The sequence below is a fragment of the Etheostoma spectabile genome, chromosome 3 (assembly GCF_008692095.1).
Source record: "Etheostoma spectabile isolate EspeVRDwgs_2016 chromosome 3, UIUC_Espe_1.0, whole genome shotgun sequence".
Classification (NCBI taxonomy): Eukaryota; Metazoa; Chordata; class Actinopteri; order Perciformes; family Percidae; genus Etheostoma; species Etheostoma spectabile.
In genome coordinates this window covers 15,417,986-15,439,257 of record NC_045735.1, presented here as the reverse complement: position 1 = coordinate 15,439,257, position 21,272 = coordinate 15,417,986, and the positions used below count along the sequence as shown (strand labels likewise).

General features: G+C 40.7%; 1 protein-coding gene across 1 annotated transcript in view; it reads right to left on the bottom strand.

The window, feature by feature from the left end:
* Window positions 1-20,443, bottom strand: part of gbe1b (glucan (1,4-alpha-), branching enzyme 1b) — a 117,239-nt gene extending 96,796 nt beyond the window's left edge. Inside the window, exons 1-2 of the mRNA XM_032504108.1 lie at window positions 20,200-20,443; window positions 3,841-4,010 (exon numbers count right to left, since the gene is read on the bottom strand). Coding sequence (XP_032359999.1) covers window positions 3,841-4,010; window positions 20,200-20,297 — 268 coding nt within the window. The 5' untranslated portion in view covers window positions 20,298-20,443. The remainder of the gene's footprint in view (window positions 1-3,840; window positions 4,011-20,199) is intronic.
* Between the last annotated feature and the right edge of the window lie 829 nt (window positions 20,444-21,272).

The following is a 21,272-nucleotide window of genomic DNA, read 5'->3' as shown; positions in this document are numbered from 1 at the left end:
CTGTCCCGGTTCCTTGGGTTTGTTTGGGTTTATCCATACCCGAAGCGAGGGTCAAAAAGAAGAGGGTGTCACATGCTGTACAGGTTGTAAAGCCGCATGAGGAAAATTTGTGATATTGGGCTATAGCAATAAAATTGACATGACTTGACTGCTGCGAATATGAAAATTAGCTTGACATAGTTTTGATGTATTATGCTGACCAGAATAGGTAATATCACTCCTACAATTGTGTTGTACTGTTTGGTAGAAGACCAAGATTTACGTATTACCTTTATTTAAAGCCTGGGTATGTGCAATTTCTTCTAAATCCTTCTTATAAATTATTTTGATGACTTATAGAACACTTGATACACATGTGATGCGGTCTGTAGTGTCTTTTTTAATTCTACCACTAGGAGTCAATCAAAAAAATCAAACAATTGCCTCTTGCATTCTTCCTTATTACCAGAGTCACTCTCTCTCTTTGTATTTTTGCAACAGTGAGTAAAGCGGCGGGCTCAGTCATCTAAAAGAAAAACTGATAAAATACCACTTCGCTGCTCATTGAATTATCTCTCGGAGGGAACAACAGAGCCGAGTTACATTCATAGTCTGCTCATACCACATTACCAACTGTCATTGACTGACAGGAATATATCAGGACACAAAACATTTATCAAAAAGCAGCCACCTTGGCATGTCAATTTAGGATGCCGTTTTCATTCAGTAATCCAGATCTGTTTGCTATTCATGAGCAAAAACAACGGCAGGATAGAAAATGAATCACAGGAGATGCTCCAGAAGTGACCGGGCACAACACCAGCACTTTTCGGAGGCAGGCCAAGTCGTTTTTTTCCCCCTATTACAATTTATTTATCTCCCTTTGCTTAAACTCCTCTAAAAAAAAAAAAAGAAAAGAAAATAACTGTGCATTATACATCCAACCTGCACCATATTCATGACTAGGGCTGCCGGGCTGTCTCCACATTTACTATGAAAGTTGAAATGAAATAATATGACTGAGCCATGTCAAAATGTAATCTCTCACAGAATTGAATGTTGGAATTGAGCTGCTGCCCAAGGTCCTGGGAAGATGATTAAAAAAAAGGGAACAGAAGAAACATGGAAAGAGGGAATGGCAGCAACAGCAACTAACTGCCACAAAAAATGTGCAGGGACAATAAACAAATTGAGAAATCTCCCGTTTTTTTGCAAACAGTATCAATCTGAAGGTATTACTGTTCCTTTATCATGACCTGCAGGGTGTCGGATCCGAACGGCTGTGGCACAGAGCCAAGTGTTTGTGCCGTGGCATGGCAAATGGTATCCGGGTTATGTGCACGGGTCCAAATTGTTTCACCATCATTCTTGTTTTTGTCATTTTTTTTTCTATTATTACATTTTTTTGTTTGTCCATTGAGAGTAATAAATCACTACTGGCATGTGTTATAGATGCATTAATTTTTTTTGATAAAAGGAAAGAAAATGACAACACAAGCTTGATTTACCTTGTATATCTATTTGATAGATGAGAGCAAGTCTCATTTAATCTTGTTAATGGTGACAAAAATAAATAATCTTGCTGCATTTCCGCATGCTGCATTAACGGAAAATAACACTCAAAAGACTATTAACCTGAAATTACTTTCAAAGTTGGGACCGGAGGGGATAGAGATTTCAGCGCCAGTTGCACTCTCTCAACAACTTTGCAGGCGATGATGAAATAAGCAGCTACTGAAATATTAACAAACACTTCCACATTCAAAAGAACCCCCTTCAGTATGCAAGTTTATCCTGTGTAATCAATATTTTCACATTTCCTACTTTCCTATTCCCAGGGTGGTTGATCAAAAGGGATGACCACAGTTTTCTCTGCTTTTTCTTATACTTTTGGCCTCTTTGTGTTAACATGTCAAGTTACTTATTTAAAGAAGATATGCAACTTTCCTGTTAGCACTGAAATCGCTTTTTCCTTTTTTGGTCCCAACACTCTATGTAGCTCTATACTACAGTGGAATTTCCTTTTTAGTAATCCAATTCATTATTGCAAACTGATTGCTACGGAGCCCCCTGGGGTCAGCTGAGGAAAAAAAAACCTAAACTGTACGAACGGATTCCTAATCTGTTCCCTCAGTTTTATAAACTGTTTGCTGGATTCTATAATCCATGCCCTCTGTTTTATAAACGTGATGAAAGACATAAAGTAGGAAAGATATTCACTGATTCAAACCTCTGGGATCAATTACTCTTGCCGAAATGTTATTGAATCACAAATGATCATCTTTCCTAACGTAGCGAGGTTAACAACGCAACAACAACAATTTTCATCAAAACGAGCCGTCCTCCAGCCTGGAGAAATAAGATGGTCTCTAGTAGCAGCGGGCTACCGGGCTGTAGTCCAACTAGCAGCAGACTAAGTTCTAACTGAGGAAAGTTTGGAGACCCTACCTTATTTATTCATTAGATTATTAAATATGTTTGTGTTTATAGACTAAGCACCGCCGGCTGCTACTAGAGACCATCTTATTTCTCCAGGCTGGAGGACGGATCGTTTGATGAAAATGGGTTTGTAGCTCGTTGTTAACCTCCCTACGTTAGGAAAGATGATCATTTGTCATTCAATAACCTTTTGCTAATTGAAGTCTTCTTTTTTGGGGGGATTATTTTTTGGGCATTTTCTGCCTTTATTTTTGACAGGACAGAGAGAGAGAGGAGGAATGCCATGCAGCAAAGGGCTGCAGGTTGGAGCCGAGCAAAGCTCTACATATGGACCCCCGCTCCACCAACCGAGCCATCCGGGAGCCCTGAATATCTTTCTAACTTAGCTCACGTTTATAAAACGGAAGGCACAGATTTATGAATCCGTGTGAACAGTTTATAAAACCGAGGGAACAGATTTGTATTCTGTGTGCACGGTTCAGTTTTCCTTTCTCAGCTGACACCAGGGGGGCTCCGTGGATTGCTATTATACAACTGGGATAAAGCATACTTTCATACATCAGCTTGATGCATGCTTCTTTTAAACATTAGAAAAACAAATGAAGATTCCCTAACAGAAAAAGACTCATTATTTTGTGTAAATGAACTGATATATTCAAAAAGACACTAACGATGGAGGTTATAGCCTGAATTTGAGCTTTACTTCCAGTACTTCCACATTTTGTAGGAATGGTAACACCTTTACACACAGAACATGCATGTGTGGTAGGGACAGACTGATTATCAGGCCTTCTTTGTCAGTTGGCAGATTACTTGTTTTGGCGTTTTATTTGTCTGGTAACCAATGAAGTTAATTAATTCAAAAGCGTGCTACTCTGGCTCGGCTACAGCTCTGTCTGACCCTCTGCTTCCATTTCATCATCATCAGTTTGACTTATTGTCTGGGTATTATGTTGAAAATTTCTAATTTATTAAATAATTGCTTAAAGCATTTAAAGAAAGATTTGTGTAACATTCCAAAAATCTTAATTTTGACTGGAACATTTTCATTATTACTGTAAATGTTTATTGGTTCTAACCATGTCAGTTTTATTAACTTATAATAATCGGTGGCCGGGTTAGCTCAGTTGGTAGACACATATATAGAGGTTTACTCCTCCACGCAGCGCCCGTGGGTTCGACTCCAACCTGCGGCCCTTTGCTGCATGTCCTTCTCCTTCTCTCTTCCCTTTCATGTCTTCATCTGTCATGTGAAAATTAAGGCCTAAAAATACAAACAATCGTATCGGCCTTAAAATAAAATGTCAGTCAATCCCTAATGTGTGGATAATACAACTCAGTTAAAGCTTTCTAGAAAGCCAACCTGGGCATCACACAGCTGATGTTGTTCAGGAGCTGACAGTTTCTCCTCAGGCTACTTACTGAAGTCCCCGGTGAGGAAGAGGGCCTCTGCAGCTGGAGCCCACTCTTGGAAAAACAGGCTGTTGTCAGGCTGTCGCTGCACACCGAAGGTCTTGTAGCTGCACGTGAACCTCTCGAAGCCTCCCTCTGCCTCTTCCAGCCGCGAAAGCTGCTTCTGTAGCAGCTCATACCTTCATCAACACACACACACACACACACACACACACACACACACACACACACACACACACACACACACACACACAATACATACGTTATATATCAGTGATGTTGAATTCCCAAACTTGCGAATTACCGTTACTTGCTTTTTGACAACCTTTCAGGTCTGACAGTTACAGTACGTGCGGTGTGTGTGTGTGTGTGTGTGTGTGTGTGTGTGTGTGTGTGATGTAGAGAGCCAAAAAAAAGCACCTGTGTGCGGCTTTCTCTCTGTATGTTAGTGTAGTGTGACATGATGTTACCTGTTGATTTTTTTTGTCATCCAATTAAAATGACTGGGGAAGAAGATATTCATCAGCAATTAGCAGTAATGCTACCATTACTGGAAAGAGCAGCCCTTCTGTTGTACCCTGTCAGTGTTATCACTTATCAACCATTAATAACCATTCATAACAATGCAGTTGTGGTGAAAACATTTCCAAAAATCATTAGCAACATTCACAAAATCTATTTCACTGAGTAATACATTTTTCCACTCATTCCTCTCTTACATTTAACGGGTTGCCCAGCTATTGTTTTTATAAACAGTCTGGACACACACACACACACACACACACACACACACACACACACACACACACACACACACACACACACACACACACACACACACACACACACACACACACACACCACACCACACACACACACACACACACACACACACACACACACACACCACACACACGATTTTGAGGCCGATGATTTAAAAATCCGAAAATAAAATAAATAATAAGCCAGAGACGCATTACAAAACAAACAGATTTCCTTAACATTAGTATTGTACTTATTTATGAGTATCACTAAAAGAATATGATAATAATTTGTTTTATTGTCACAACAAAATAGAGGAACATCAAAATATATTAAAGTTCTGATAAATAAAATACAAAACTATTAAAAAATTAGGGGAAACTATTACTATACTATTATAACTAAAATATTTTCTTTCCTGGTTTGGTTGGAACACGCCCCATAAATAAGCACTTTAATGATCTTTTCATTAATTTATTATTTAACTATTTCACTTGCCATTCTCCAACAGTCAATGTAAAGTGACATTTTGTGTCTTAGATGAAATATGTGAACACCAACCAACAGAAAGAGGTTTGAGACGAACATAACCGTGTAAATAAGTGTGTTCTCCATGCAAAATGTTCCTTAGTTTGCACATATATACAACTTTGCTATAAGATTGCAGCACATGCAGTGTAGCAGTGTTGCATCTTAATGCTTCCCTACTAACATTATCTCTTTGAGGTCCTACCTCGGGATGCAAACCTGCCTCATTCCTTGAGGAATGTCTGACTACAGGCATATCCTGAGAGATAAACCTCTGTCTGTTACCTTCAACTGGGAAGGATAGACTTACTACTTTGCAATTTATCTCACTTAAGTTCCTGCAGCCAGCTGGTGTCCATATCAGATCCCCCCCGGTACAGAAAGCCTCTTTCAGCCAGCTGAGTTAAGTGCACTCTCTCCCCTATAGCCCTGAAGCCAAGCTCAGACTGGCCTGTGAATGCCCTGGGGCTAGTGATGATGGGCTGAAGTAACAGTGCGATTTCTCAGCAGCTGCTCCCTGTGTCGAGCACAGAGGATCCAGACAGTACTTGCCAAATGCAAACCTTTAAAGTCAAACCAATGATGCCACATGCCTCCTTTGCCACTTTGTCACCATTTCAAGAATATGCTGAAAAGAACGGCAAAGTGTGGATTCCCATAAGGGCAGAACTCCACAGCCACAATATTAATAGGCATTAGGGTTGGGTACCGAACTTACTACTTTTTTTTTTTTTGGGTACAGAGCAAATTACGTCAGTACTACCGAGGACCGATTCACTTGAAATCAGACGGTGCCAAATTTCAATACCCGAGAGCGCATTAGGTTAATGTAATGCTGCGTTCCACAACCTTCGACCTGTGAAGGTGCCCTGGAATCAAAGCCGTAACTACCCCTGAACTCGTACCAGATCGTTGTACTCCCAGTTACAGTTTCTGACGTCACACACACATAAACAACAAGGGCGACCTCGGCTGATGCTGTACACACACCGGTGAGACAGAAATAAGTAATTCCGTGCATTCTAATAAAAAAAATACACATACAATTGTGTACTACTACAGGTTATATTTATTAAATTAAGCCCAAAATATATCAGGGGGAAGGGAGGAAATTATAATTTGTGCGGCGTGTAAAATGTTCTAAATGAATAACAAAATGTTTCAACTAAATAGGATAGATAGGTTTGGAATTGAACTGAAATTACTTGTTTGTTATTAAAGAGGGAAAGTACCTGAAAAAGGAACCGTTGGGTACCGGAACTGAATCCCACGTAGAAAAAGACAACGGTACCCAAACCTAAAAGGCTTGGAAGTCCTGCCTATGATAATAACTGAGGAGTTGTGGCCGAATTAGCTCAGTTGGTAGAGCGGGCGCACATATATAGAGGTTTACTCTTTAACGCAGCGGCCCGGGTTCGGTTCCGTTAACCTTTAAAAAAAATATCTATTCATCGCAAGTAATGTCGTTATCGCGATATTCAACAAAGTAATCAGATATTTACATCATATTGTGCAGCCCTACAGACCCATTCCCCATGTTTGTTTTTAATTACTTCGGGGTAGAAAACTCCTGTTCATATACTTTATGAGGAACAACTGCATATACTCTCATCTCTTTCATTTCAAATGCACATTTGATGCTTTTATAAGTCATAACTTTGACTACCGGAGCGCTAACGTACCTGTTGGGCCACAGACTAAAGAAAATCTCCCCCCCCCCCAAGCTGTCCATCAGTCCGACTGGGGGTGACACGTTGCTGTTAGTAACAAGCAAAGCAACACAGGACAGAATAGAAGCACAGCAGAAACATGTTTAAATCTATATCTTTAAACATTACCGTTATGGCTTCAAATGACAACAGAAATAAACAAGTTTGCAAATTTTACATATCTCCGCGCTTCAATTCAACTTTCAGTTGTCTATGCGAAAGTGACTTTTGTCAATTCATTTCAGGAAGTCATTCACAAATCTGAAGCTATAGGCAAAATCACTATATAAATATTTTATATATATTATATATATATATATATATATATATATATATATATAAATTATAAATCACTTTGATTTACTTTACATTTTTCTTATTATTGACAATCAGAAACGGTCTGCGAGGATTGTCGCGGTCCTTTGTGCCTTTATATCTGCACATTTTATTTTGATGAAGTAGTCAGTACTCCTCCTCCTCCTCCTCCATGCTGGCACTGGTGCCACCTCTCTGTCCCTCGCCCTCTGTTTTCCACAGTGTACAACCACATCTAGCACGGGACTGCCCTTGGTATTCATAGGCAACATTTAGCCGTAAAACACTCTCCCATCAAGCTGCAGAGAGCAGAGTTTCACAGTGTGACCATTTCATTACATATGGCAAGCCGTTTTTCTCCAGCCCTGGCCCTGAATTCCTAATAAAGGCAATTCAAAGTTAGAATAGCAGAACTGGAGCTGAATTCATACCTGTCGTCTTCCTGTCTTCAGTTAAAGTCATCACATTTCTTAAGTTATGAGGTACTTCATAAAGCTACTGATGTGGCCCGGGTTGGGTCAGTGGTAGAGCAGGTGCACATATACGTAGAGGTTTAGGGCTCGATGCAGAGGTCCAGGGTTTCGAGTTGGACCTGTGACCATTTCCTGCACGTCTTCCCCCTCTCTCCCCCCTTTCTCACCTAGCTGTCCTGTCCGTTAAAGGTGGAAAAGCCCAAACTAATCATCTTAAAAATAAATAAACAATGGTCAATGTCGCCAACTCATTCAAAGTTATTAAAGCTAAAATTACAACTGATTACAACTATATATATAATATATATATATATATATATATATAGGTTTACAAACGAACAAACAAAAAGATTGAAATACAAGCATTAGACATTGTCAAACCCATCCTTTGTGTGGCCCAGTGTGATGCTACAGCAGGAAATCATTGATCTGTTTGATGGTAATCTCACGTTGAGGAGCATCTATTTTGGCTGACTTTATGGGATTATGTCATCTTTAAAATTATTCTGCTGGCAGAATTATTTGCTAAGTGTGCATTGCTGTCAGTCCCAGTGTCGTTATTGATAATACAACCAAATACATTATTATTAAAGTCAGAAATGTCATGTGTCAAATCTGACACATGAAGCTATTAGGGGTTGTTACAGATTGGTATAGCAATATTATCCATGGCAATACTGCATCGATACACAGACGCCAAGTATCAATCTATTATTGTATGTGTTGGTCAGTTTTTCTGCTTGACAATCCCATTTTGCAACAATAAAACTGAAGTCAGATGAACATACAGAAATGTTTGTCACACAATATTGCAACATGTTTAAAATCACAATAATATTGTATGGTAACATAATAATTGTGATGATATCGTATCGTGATGCTTCTGGTGATTCGCACCGCTAGAAGCTATAGCATAAGTTCAGTCAGGAAGACAAAACGGTTGCACGCTTAGGCCTGTAGTTTTATTTCTTGCACATCTGTATTCAATCCTCTCACACATGCTCACTCATTCTTCCTTGCTGTCCTGTCAGGGGCTGTCAATCATGTTCTCAGCTGTTCTCATCAGCTGATCTATCTTTCCAATAGCTCAGCGGTACACCTACAGCCTATCAACCTGCTCTGTCTCTGCCTTCAGTACATTCATGCTAAGCGTTGGGTATCAGTTGGGTTTTTGTGATACGGTGCTAAAGCGATCCTTTTAAAATGGTGCCGGTGCCTAAACGGTGCTAGAACCGAAAACAACAGTCAATTACATTAAAGAACATCATGTTTATTTCTTAGAATTATTAATGCATAAACAACTTATAACTTATTTTGTCAGTAAATTGCTGTTAAACATAAAAAACAACTAGATAGGAACTAACTTTGAATGCACCGCGAGGCCTACCAGTTTCAAGTAAACACACCGCCTGTGTTGTTTTGCGACCCAGCCCTATTCATGCTGCTGTTGTGCAAACTTTGCTTTAGCAAGTTCTCTTTTCTTCTGCTCTGCTTTTCTGCCGGACGGCACTCACAACAGAGAGCTACGTGCTGCATGCCACTGAGGACTGGCGGGTTAAATCGTCTGTCCTACACCCAGAGTACTGTATGCCAGGCAGACACACAGCTGACTGTGGACTTGTGTTGCAGGACAATGCACAGAACATCATGGCTGCACGACCGGTACAAGTCCAAGTTCTCTCTGTTGCTCACAGCGGCCATTTCAGTGCAAATCATCGCAAATAGCAAAACGCTCCTCCATCTCCGCATCACCACCAGTCTGCAGACTCTTCAGCTCCATCAGCCTCATCAGAACCATCAGACACCAGCACCAGTGTCTGGACCTAGTGGGGGGGGATTTTGATCATGCCCCTGATGACAAATCTCCCTGTAAGCACCAAAGACTTTATGCCAAGACAAATATCACATAACATCAGTTATATTAAACATTATACTTAACATTCATCTTAACATCATTTTTTTTGTCTGATGATTAAAATAGGGGCTTAAGATTTGAGAATATTCTTAAAGTGTTGAGTTATTAGGTATGAGAAGCTTGACTCTAAATGTTCCTTACATGATACTGCTCTTTAACTGCCCTTACAGACAGACTACGTTCAGAGGGAGAGCCTCCTTAATGAGCTGCTGTGTGTAGAGTGTCTGATGCATGTTGAATTTAACATTAATGAAAGAATAAATAGCAACGGACTTCTAATCAATTAGTGCTTGGCATTCTTTAATTAATAATGAATAGTTGCTACTTGTTTTTTTTGACCACTTGGGGGCAGTGAAGGATTTAGCAAACGTTTTAGCAAACTGCTTATTTCCACACCCAGCAGCCTTGGAGCAACACTAGCACTCATTTGGAGTTGTTGTGTCCATCCAACTGACTGACTAAGTCCAACATGCACTCCCCTTTTAGCTCCGTTTTGCTCTCCGCCAACTTCTGAAGAAAATATTTGGCTCTGTAGCTGCTAGATGCTCCGCTATTTTCCTCAGCTTGTTGCGAACTGTGTCTGCCTGCTGTTTGGAGCGGGGCAGGGAGCCTACGGTGGCTTTATCAGCGCTTTTTTGCTGAAAATAGCTGCGTGCTGTGGCTATGAACGACACTGAGGAAAGCAGCGGGAGTGAACCAGAACAGTAAGGTTGTAAAACCAAAACCTTGAGCTAAACATGCCAAAACACTCCTGAGATCACTATGAGCTACTCTCATTGCATAATCCATTGTTAATATAAAAAAATATTAAATTAAAGCAGATGTATGAAATTCACAACCTTTAAAGATCAATTATTATGCATGTCTGAGGGGAAGAAAGACTGACCATCCCTTTTCAACAACAAGCTGAAGATACATCGTCTGCACAGACAGGAGGAGAAGATCTCGCTCCACAGCACCACAGAGGAGGTTGAACTAACACAACTGGGCTGGGAAAAGGAGCCGAGCAGCATCAAGTCCAGGCTGGATGATCTGGGGACAAGTAGACCAGTGGTACTAGTTCCCCTCCAACATCCCGAATTGCCCTCCGGAGGCTTCATTTCATTAATATTATTTGTGTTGTTTGTTTATTACCTTAGGCAAGGACGTTATGTTTTTTGGCTCGGTTTGTCAGTTGTTTTGCCCAAATTTCATGAAACTTGCTGGAAGGGAGTAGTATGGGCCAAGGGAGAACCCACTACATTATGAAGTGGATCCGAATCACATGGCGGATAAACTCATTTTTCTTCAAGGGCATAACGAACCATTGGCGTGGCTTTTCCACTAGGTGGGGCTGCGGCTCTGTAGTTAGCTCGGTGTATGTCGGCCGTCTTTGTTATGTTTGCAGCTGCGACCCAGGACGCTAAACAGACACCCAGCAGCGACATTTAGACGGCAAGTTTCAGTTAGTGGACTTGATTAGAGATTCCACAGTTCATTAAATACATAATAATCACTGATTATTGCATTGTTTAACCGCTATAGGAACTGTGTGTTTCTCTCCAGTCTAACATTACCTGGCTGGATGGAGAGAAACTATAACATTTTGGACATTAGGTGCAAACAAAAAGTGGTGCAGCATTATATGTAGAATATTATATACAGTCGATCGTAATATATTTTTTCCTGTGTTATTACAATTTTTGGTCATTACATCTTGTGTAGGGATGCAACGTATGAAAAGGTAACCTCACGGTTATAGTGACCAAAATGATCACAGTTTTCGGTATTCGATATTCGATATTTTTAAAAGTGTGTTCAATATGTTGAGAAAGCACTGATAGGCCTATACAAGCTGAAATAGTTTCAAAAGTCTAAGGGTGTTTATTATATTACAAAATATAAGCAACAGGCTTGTAAAAACTATTAAAGTGGCTGCTGAACCACTGGCCGCTGTGGGGGGGGCGGGTCAGAACTAAACCGAGATTTCCCACTCTGAGATCAGAAAGATTTATTTAGACTCCAACATGAAGTTAACTATGATGTTGTATGGTTAATGTGAATTTGGATGGGGTTCGGAAATATAAGCAAATCATAATGCACAGAAAACCAAAAACCTCTCGATATCCAAGTCTTTGATGATGTTTAAAAGTTTCTCCTTATCGGGTCTGCAGCCAGTAGAAGTTTGGTACCATTCTGGGCATTATTAGTGGGGTAATTTACGAGATACACACTTGGTTCCATTAGCGCCTGCACTAAGCTAAAAGCGCTAACTTGCCCAATGTTTGACCAAGGAAAAAAAGCTTCTGGAGGGAGTGTTTGGCTCAGTGCCATGGTGCATAGGACCCTAGGGTGAAATTACTCTGAACCATCCCTTTAATATACAGCCACAGCCCACAAAAAAACTTTAAAAAACACCGGTATTAGATTAGTTCAGGCCTTATGAAGTGGTACCATGACATTAGGCCATGAATATCACCTACACCTGCAGCCGGTGAACTTTGTAACCTGTTGTTAGATAATGGGGCATCTAAATTTAGAGTGAGTGTTCAGGTCCAGTGCATTGTGTCTGACTGATGGTGACAGCTGAAACACAGAGGTGTCAGGACATTGGACAGCAGCGTGGAGAAACAGTACAACCTCAGCTCGCCTATAGGGCTTCCAAACAGCCCAGCAACAAGGGGACTGTCTAATGATGTCTTTCATGTCCTTCTTTGACTAAGTGCATTAATGAGGCTGAAGAGGGACTGAACATTGAGGGTGACTGATGGAATCTAAACTTCCCTGCTAACCTTGTACCTTTGCTGGCCTTCAAACAAGGTGACAGGAAAATAAATGCTGCCATGGCAACCTTTACAGAAGGTACTGTACATTAAACATTCACTTAATATATATATATATATATATATAATACAACTAGGGCTAAAAATGATTTACATGATTGAGATATATTATTCACTGCTTAGTTGTTTGGTCTATAAAAATGTCGGAAAATTGTGAAAGATGTGGATCAGTGTTTCCCGAAACCCAAGATGACGTCCTTAAATGTCTTGGGATATTCACAACTCAAAGATATTCAGTTTACAGAAGATTGTTTATAAACATTTTAAAATAATTAAAAAGTTGACAACTAATCAATTCATCTTTGCAGCTCTAAATACAATACACGTCATTTCAGAAAATGGGATCCAGTAATTCTAGTAACTCCACTTAACTACTAAGGAATGGTAAGTTGAGTTCATGTGTTTTCTCTTGTTGCTGTTCAGTCAGAGCACATGGATCGGTAGTCCTCACTTCAAAGCCAATGATCAGTTTTGCTATAAATATATTGCATCACCATCCAAAGAATAAGACTCAGACTTATTGCTCTATTTTCACTTTGAAATGAGTTGTGATGACAAAATCAGATTTTTCCAAATAAACAAACTTTTTGCCATAATAAGCAGCAGTCCCAATGCTCCCTTCTTTCATTTGGTCCAATTTAGGAGATACGTGGCGCCACAAGCCGCAAAATCCTAGCAGCACTTCCTGCAGACTTGCGCAACAGGAAGGGTAAATAATGAAGCGTGTCAACAGAGCACTGCTCACTGGGGCTGTAACCTGCAGCATTAACAGTTGTTTTCACATTCAATCTGAAACTAGCATCCTGAAGAAATAAAATAAGAGCTGCCTACAACCCCGGAATACCTCATTAGAATGGGGAGGCCTGCAAAATCTGCAGGAACATTGCACACCGCCTGTATCTGGTGTGAACCAAAGTTCAACAAGATTGTGGACAGCCTTGAGCCGTGACACGGTGAAATCTAAAGAATCACTTTGTGTGGTCATAGGCCTCTTTCTGATACGCCGGCTGCATTCTCAGCTCTGTGCAGCCCGGCGAGGGGGCTCAGCGGGACGCCGCAGCCTGAGAAAGCTCTTGATTTCTACGCCTGTGTTCACGGTGCAGTGTTTGGGCTCTGGGCTTTATGGACACCACAGGCTCATCAGGAATTAACCTTCACACAGCAGCACCCCTATATGTAAAACAATTTATGTGCAACTTTCCTCAGCTTGACAGGTGTTTGAGACACGTCTAGGGCTCTGTGAAGCCTTGCAATCCCAAGCTGTTTCTGGGATGGAACTGACACGCTCATCTCTCTGCAAGACTAGAGCCCTGCTCACATGCTCCAAATACAAAGCAGGTGGTCCCTCTTCTGACACGCTAATGAAAATAGAATAAACTATATGGCCTCTAAGCAGGGATAGTTTTGCAGACGACCCAACAATGATTACAGTTACACAAAGCACCAAGTATTCTGTTTTTTGCCCTTATTAAAAAAAAAAGACAATATTCTGACTGAGCTGTTTGCATAAAAATAAATACTCCACTAATGTTCCTGTTTACATGCAGCCTTGCAAACTAGGATTCTTTTAAAAACAGAGATGAGACAAACAGGCTGACCTAAATTGAGGACAGCTACATTAAAGCTAGCTATATTAAAGTTCTGATAAATAAAATGTATAAAAATACAAACTTCAGATATGAAACTTAAAGTCCTTTAAATAAAAACACTTTAACAAAAAAATAAACAGACTATGCAACGCCGTCACTAACAGGGACGTTGTAGAGCGTCCTCTGGTGGACAGACTATGCAACGCAGACACTAACAGGGACGTTGTAGAGCGTCCTCTGGTGGACAGACTATGCAACGCCGACACTAACAGGGACGTTGTAGAGCGTCCTCATAACATAGGCACATGCTAATTACTGCTAACTAACATGCTAGTTAACATTAGTAATTAAACCTAAACAGCTGATGTAAGTCCAAACTGTCAGCGACCTTACCCTGTACTATACGGTGATTCTTCTACTATGGGACAGTATGTTGTGTTGTTATGGCACAATCGTTAGCCTATTTTTATAAAAACATCTGCTATGCGGCCATAACGTGAGATACAAGTTAATGGAGCCTTTTGTACATTGTCGGACAAATAGAGTCTTTAAACGTTTCATATGTAAAGTTATTTGCTGTCAAAGTGGCGTAAAAATGAATGACTGGCGGTCAATGGAATGCTAATGGCGGATGATAGCTTATTAGCATCAAAATGGCGCCATAGGAGCTACGCTTAGAGAGGAGAGGCAGGGCATATTTAATAGTGCAGAATCAGGCACACAATGTTTTGGCCCAAAATGTGGCCTTTTTTTTTTTTCGTGGAGCGTTTAGCTGTAGTTCTTATTTGAGAAATATGGCCACCCATCCATGAGCCTGCACAATCCTCTCAAGGAAAAAGAAATGATTATGGAATCAACTTTGCGTCATTATGCAATTATATATATATATATATATATATATATATATATATATATATATATATATAAGCGCACCTTTGCTTCAATTTAGTTTAGTCTGTTTATCAGGTTAAAACCAGAACTCAAGCAGTTAAAAAGACACAAGGACCAAAACTACAAACATGGAATGAAGTCAAAACCCCGGGCCAGCCTGTTGACACAGAGTGGCTGTTTACTTAGAGAGATTATGTAGACACAAGGGCAATGCATTTACCACTGAAGGACACATGTCAGGTCTTTTCAGGTCTCTGTAAGTTGCTGCACTTATTTCTGTGTTTAAAATGTGTTTCAGTGTTCACAATAGGCAGATATTCAGTTTTCCAGTAAATAGTCACAGTATTATGTTGGTGATAAAAGGGACATGGAATAAACCGGCCTAAGGGTCGCTGAGTTGACTAATTAGCAAAACAGATGTTTATGAACTTCAAGTTCAGTTAATTAAACTTGATTCTAATGAAAGGTTGTGCCTGTTTTGTCTGCTATATTTAAAACATAATCAGAGCATGTGGCTATGTTCATCGGTGTACTGCTCTCAGAACCATGTTAGAAGGAGCTACAAATGTAAGTGACTCATTGGGCATAGTCTCGTCAGAACACTGCTAATGTGCACTGACCACTTTCAATGGTTAGTATTGTCCCAAAAGGAACACTTATGTTAAAACACTTACTGGAAATGACCAGCGGTCGGCTCGGCTCACCACCTCTCAAAAGCTGACGAAAATCTATTAAACTAACCTTTGTAGATAAAAAAGAGCCAGATTCAGCAGCTATACGGCCTGTTTCTCACTTTAAATGTTGTCAGACGCATGTTTCGGAGAACTATTTTCATAAAACTCAAGATTGTATTCTGAACGAGACGCCATCTGGCCGCAATTAAGCTTGGTTGTAAAATGCGGGAGAAGCCAGACCCACGTGACACGTTCATCCAATCAGCTGCAGGTCGTCGTCATTGGTCCCTCCCCTTTCCGCCTTGTAGTCAAGATGGCGCCCGTATAGCGCGCGTGGTGTCCATCGTTCCACATTGACCTTTTTGACCATTTTTTGGTGGGTTTTTGACGTTTTGACGTTTTGTGTTATCTACACTATATACTTAAAACTAAGTGTTTGAAGTGTGCAAGTAGGCGGTTTGAGACAGCCGAGCTGGGCGATATAGAGAAAATCAAATATCAGGATATTTTTGACAAAATACACTGATGTTACATTACAAGTCATTTTGCTGACGCTTTGCCGATCAAGTGCTCCGGACAGCAAGAAGAAAGTTCCGTGAACTTCTTCGGAGTCACCCCCACACAGGTGATTTCTGTTATTCTTCTGATTAGACTTCAGTCTGTCTGCGTGACAATCCCATTTTTCAGCAATAACATTGAAATGACATGAACAAAGAGAGAAATGTTTCTTTTTAGATGAAACAGATGTTGACAAAGTTTCCTTTTGGGAACGTCATTGGAAATTGGGAAAAATTTGAAGTTGGAAAAAAGGTTATAAATTGCAATATATTGCAGAAATTGTAATATGTTTAAAATCGCAATAAACTTGTATCGTGGCATAAGTATTGTGATGATATTGTATCGGAGGCGTCTGCTGATCTCTGGCCTCTAGTTAGTAGTTGTTTTTTATTGCAGTGATATTGTATGGCTGATTATAAGTGCTCACAAAATATTTACACAATGAGATTCAAGATAATCATCGGTAGAGCTGGGCAATATATCAATATTATATTGATCCCGTGATATGAAACTAGATATAGTCTTAGATTTTGGATGTTGTCTTTTCCTGGTTTTAAAGGCTGCATTACAGTAGAGTGATGTCATTTCCTGATCTTACCAGACTGTTCTAGTTCTTCTATTATTTACCTTTACCCACTTAGTCATTATATCCACATTACTGATGATTATTTATCAAAAATCTCAATATGTAAATATTTTGTGAAAGCACCAATAGTCAATACTACAATATTGTTGCGGTATCGATTCGCCCGGCCCTTATTATCGGTAATGTGAATAGAATGACTAGGTGGGTAAAAGCAAATGACCGATTTAGAAATTCCGAAAATGACATCACCTTTAAAACCAGGAAAAGACAACACTTATGTCACTTTGTCATATTGCGATTTTACAATATTCAAAATTTGAGACGATATCTAGCCTCATATTTCAATGTAATATCAATACATTGCCCAGCCCTAATCCGAATACAAAGTACATAAATCTATATGACATCAGGTACTCTACAGTTCAGGAAATGTTGTGATCTCAAAGGTTATTATCTGAAGTAGGACTCGGGTCCATTCAGACCCTGGCCGCCTCTCACTGACAAGAAAAACAGGGCTGTTATATTATTTATCAGAACTTTCCGCTTTGGTTTGTGCATTACTGGCATAAATATACGACTCAATTAGGAAGATGCATCATGGAAACATTTATAGTTTGCTCATAAAATCTTGGGAGTCTACTTCTACGTGTATACGCGTTTGATACCATCAACCGTCCTACTTTGGCAGCTGCACAAAAAATGTGATTAGAATTTGTGCTGGACATAATCCCACATTAATAAATGCACAAGGCCACAAACACCGCACAATCACTAGTAGCACACACATTCAGCTACTTAAGACTTCCACCCTAATAATTAATTTGTATGGGGGCCAAATCGAGGCTGAAGGGGAAAATCATGCAGCATATGAGTGCAGCATAAAGTAAATTAATGTCTGAGAGGTTATTTGTGTTGCAGAGCCTTTCCGCAAACACACACACACACACACACGCTACTGCAGCCTACGCTATGTGCTCCGAGTTGGAAGCGTCCAACTCTGGATTTCAATCTAATTTTAAGACACATTTTAGGATTACTGATTCCTCGATAACAACCAGACACAATGGGAGGGAAAACTCATTATTATGAGGACCAATGGGCCTGCTGAAAGGCTGTTGTGTTGCTGCTGGACCACAGCAATGCTTTAAAACAGAGATTGTCAGAGTTAGTGGAGGTGGTAGGGCACCAAATTTTTAGAATTTTTTTTTCAAAAATGAAAATGTCTTCACACGAATCAAACATATTATTAGAAAATATGAATCAGCCTATTGTGAAAATAATCCACTGATGACAGGGTTACTGGCTCATAGGTATGGTAGTCACTAAGAAAGCCATCCATGGGGCCCCGAAATAGCTCACCTGGTTGAGCGTGTGTCCCATGTACAAAGGCTAGTGTCACTACCCGATGTGAGTCAAGTGCAGATGTGAGTTTTGCACGCGTCACTTTGCGACAGGTAGTAGTACAAAGACTTCTGTAACGTCTGAAGTAGCCTCCGAGATGCTAATGAGAGACTTCTGTAATGTCTGAAGTAGCCTCCGAGATGCTAACCAGAGACTTCTGTAACGTCTGAAGTAGCCTCCGAGATGCTAATGAGAGACTTCTGTAACGTCTGAAGTAGCCTCCGAGATGCTAATGAGAGACTTCTGTAACGTCTGAAGTAGCCTCCGAGATGCTAACGAGAGACTTCTGTAACGTCTGAAGTAGCCTCCGAGATGCTAATGAGTGACTTCTGTAATATCTGAAGTAGCCTCCGAGATGCTAACCAGAGACTTCTGTAACGTCTGAAGTAGCCTCCGAGATGCTAATGAGAGACTTCTGTAACGTCTGAAGTAGCCTCCGAGATGCTAACGAGAGCTTCTGTAACGTCTGAAGTAGCCTCCGAGATGCTAATGAGTGACTTCTGTAATACTGAGTAGCCTCCGAGATGCTAACCAGAGACTTCTGTAACGTCTGAAGTAGCCTCCGAGATGCTAATGAGAGACTTCTGTAACGTCTGAAGTAGCCTCCGAGATGCTAACGAGAGACTTCTGTAACGTCTGAAGTAGCCTCCGAGATGCTAAAGAGAGACTTCTGTAACGTCTGAAGTAGCCTCCGAGATGCTAATGAGTGACTTCTGTAACGTCTGAAGTAGCCTCCGAGATGCTAAAGAGAGACTTCTGTAACGTCTGAAGTAGCCTCCGAGATGCTAACGAGAGACTTCTGTAACGTCTGAAGTAGCCTCCGAGATGCTAAAGAGAGACTTCTGTAACGTCTGAAGTAGCCTCCGAGATGCTAATGAGAGACTTCTGTAACGTCTGAAGTAGCCTCCGAGATGCTAACGAGAGACTTCTGTAACGTCTGAAGTAGACTCCGAGATGCTAATGAGTGACTTCTGTAACGTCTGAAGTAGCCTCCGAGATGCTAAAGAGAGACTTCTGTAACGTCTGAAGTAGCCTCCGAGATGCTAACGAGAGACTTCTGTAACGTCTGAAGTAGCCTCCGAGATGCTAACGAGAGACTTCTGTAATGTCTGGAAAAAAAAAATGGACCTACTTAACCGAAGTTGGTTCACTGCTAGCTTAGCTACAAGTTAGCATCAATCACAACAAAGGCTTTCACTTGAATGGTGATTTGAGCTAACGTTAGCAACCAAACAACCATAGATAGCTACAATGTTTTTGAAATAATTTCCAACTTTTGTTATTGTTGTATTGTATGGTAATGAGAAAAGTTTATTTCATGGATTTCACTAATTTCAGTATGACAGTTATGCCGTGAACCATTTAAATCTGAGCATGCGCAACTCACATCTGCACTTGACTCTCATCAGGTAGGCTAGTAACAGCTAGTATCCGCTAGAGCTAGCTAACATCAGCATTAGGTAGCTGCTAGCTGATGCTAGCTAACTCTAGCTAGAAGGGTGTCTGGAACTCTACCAAGTCGAGTTGTGACTTAGGGGCTAAAAACTGTCTGGAACGCAGCAGAATAAAGGTCTAAAATACAGTTCATCATAAGGATTCACTGTGCCACATGTATGTTTAACAATAAAACATTAATTATTAAATCATGCCAAAAATGTGTACTTTATTAGCTTAACATTGTGCAAAAAACCTTGTACAACGGCTTTAGGCTGCTTTATTGTAGGACGAGTTTAATATGCAATTTAACTGTATATGTAGTAGGGGGTCCCTGCTCCATCTCTCTTTCGGTTCAGGGGTACTTGGCTTAAAAACCGTTGGAGACCCCCGTCTTAAACCCCCCTCACCCCCTGACTGACGCCGGCCGGCTCTTCAAGTGTCAAACACAGAGCTGAGGAGAAACGCAGCTCTGTATGCGACCTGTGCTCTTCTCTAACTGTCTATGGCGCTCACACGTGCTGCCCCCATGTCAACCCTGGACACAGAGGGCAACGGGCTCATGGGTAGCAAACATCGCTTCTTAATCGGTTTTATCTGTTTTATTTCAAGACACGAACGCCAGCGGGAACGTGGCTTCCGCTCGTTTTATCGGGGACTCATTTTTGGCGACAAGCCGTGCACAAACGCGTCGTTTAAGCCTTGTTTTACCTCCTCTTGAAGTCCTTCTCGTAGCTTTTGAGGTTAGGGTCCATTTGGAGAAGGCATCTGAGCTCAGGAATTGCAACAGTATCCTCTCGGTCTGCCATGGTTTCTCCAGACGAAACCAATCGAGCACCGACTACTTCTGAGCGGACAGATGCACTGATGGGACGGGGAGAGGATGCAGGCTCATGTGTGCGAGAAGAAAACAGCGAATCAGACTGTTCTACCAAGCCCGGCCCATCCTAGCACGCTGGGTTTACCAGCGGGTCAAAGAAAAGAGAGCCAACCGGGCCGTGCTGGGCTATAGTGTGACACAGTGCAACTTTAAGATGACGGCATGAGGCGCGTCAGAGGACCAGGACCCGGGTTTGTGATGTAGATGTGAGCCGTGTAGGCTAACACACACACATGTCACAAATCCATGTCTCTGGTGCTCAATGTTGGCATTTGTCTGGATTTGTCTGTCACGCAAATGTCAACAAATACCGACCATATTATCAGTGCAGTCTCCCCCCCCCCCAAGACCTTTATTTTAACAATTAACAACACTGTCAGGTAAAACTTCCATGTGATCATAGACTGTAAAATTACAGTCAGAGTGAAGGATACATCAACAACAACCAGTCTAGATATGCATGTACAGTATTTAGTAGCCCGGTGTGGACCTAACGGCAGATCTAGCAGTAAAAGCCCAGCATTCAGATATTACCTAAAAGTAGCCCGCAAAAGTATCAGCATCAGAAGTGCAGTATAGCTTACTTGAAATACCAACAAAAGTTAGCTAATTGTTGTGTAGATTGGCCCATTTCAGTATAATGTCTATTATTGGGTTTAGATTATTGTTGCATTCATATGTAGGCTATGCTACCTTGATATAGGTAGGGTGAATATGAATTACTGTCTATACTGTTGGGTTGCTAGGAATTTACCCTGGGTGTCAATTAAGTCTGACCTTATCTTAACCTATAATTCTATGTGTAATAATGAATTTGTTGATTATACTTTGTATTATTAATCTGAATCTGCAAAGTAAATGATAACTAAAGTTGTCAAATAAATTGATAAATAAAGTGCAATAT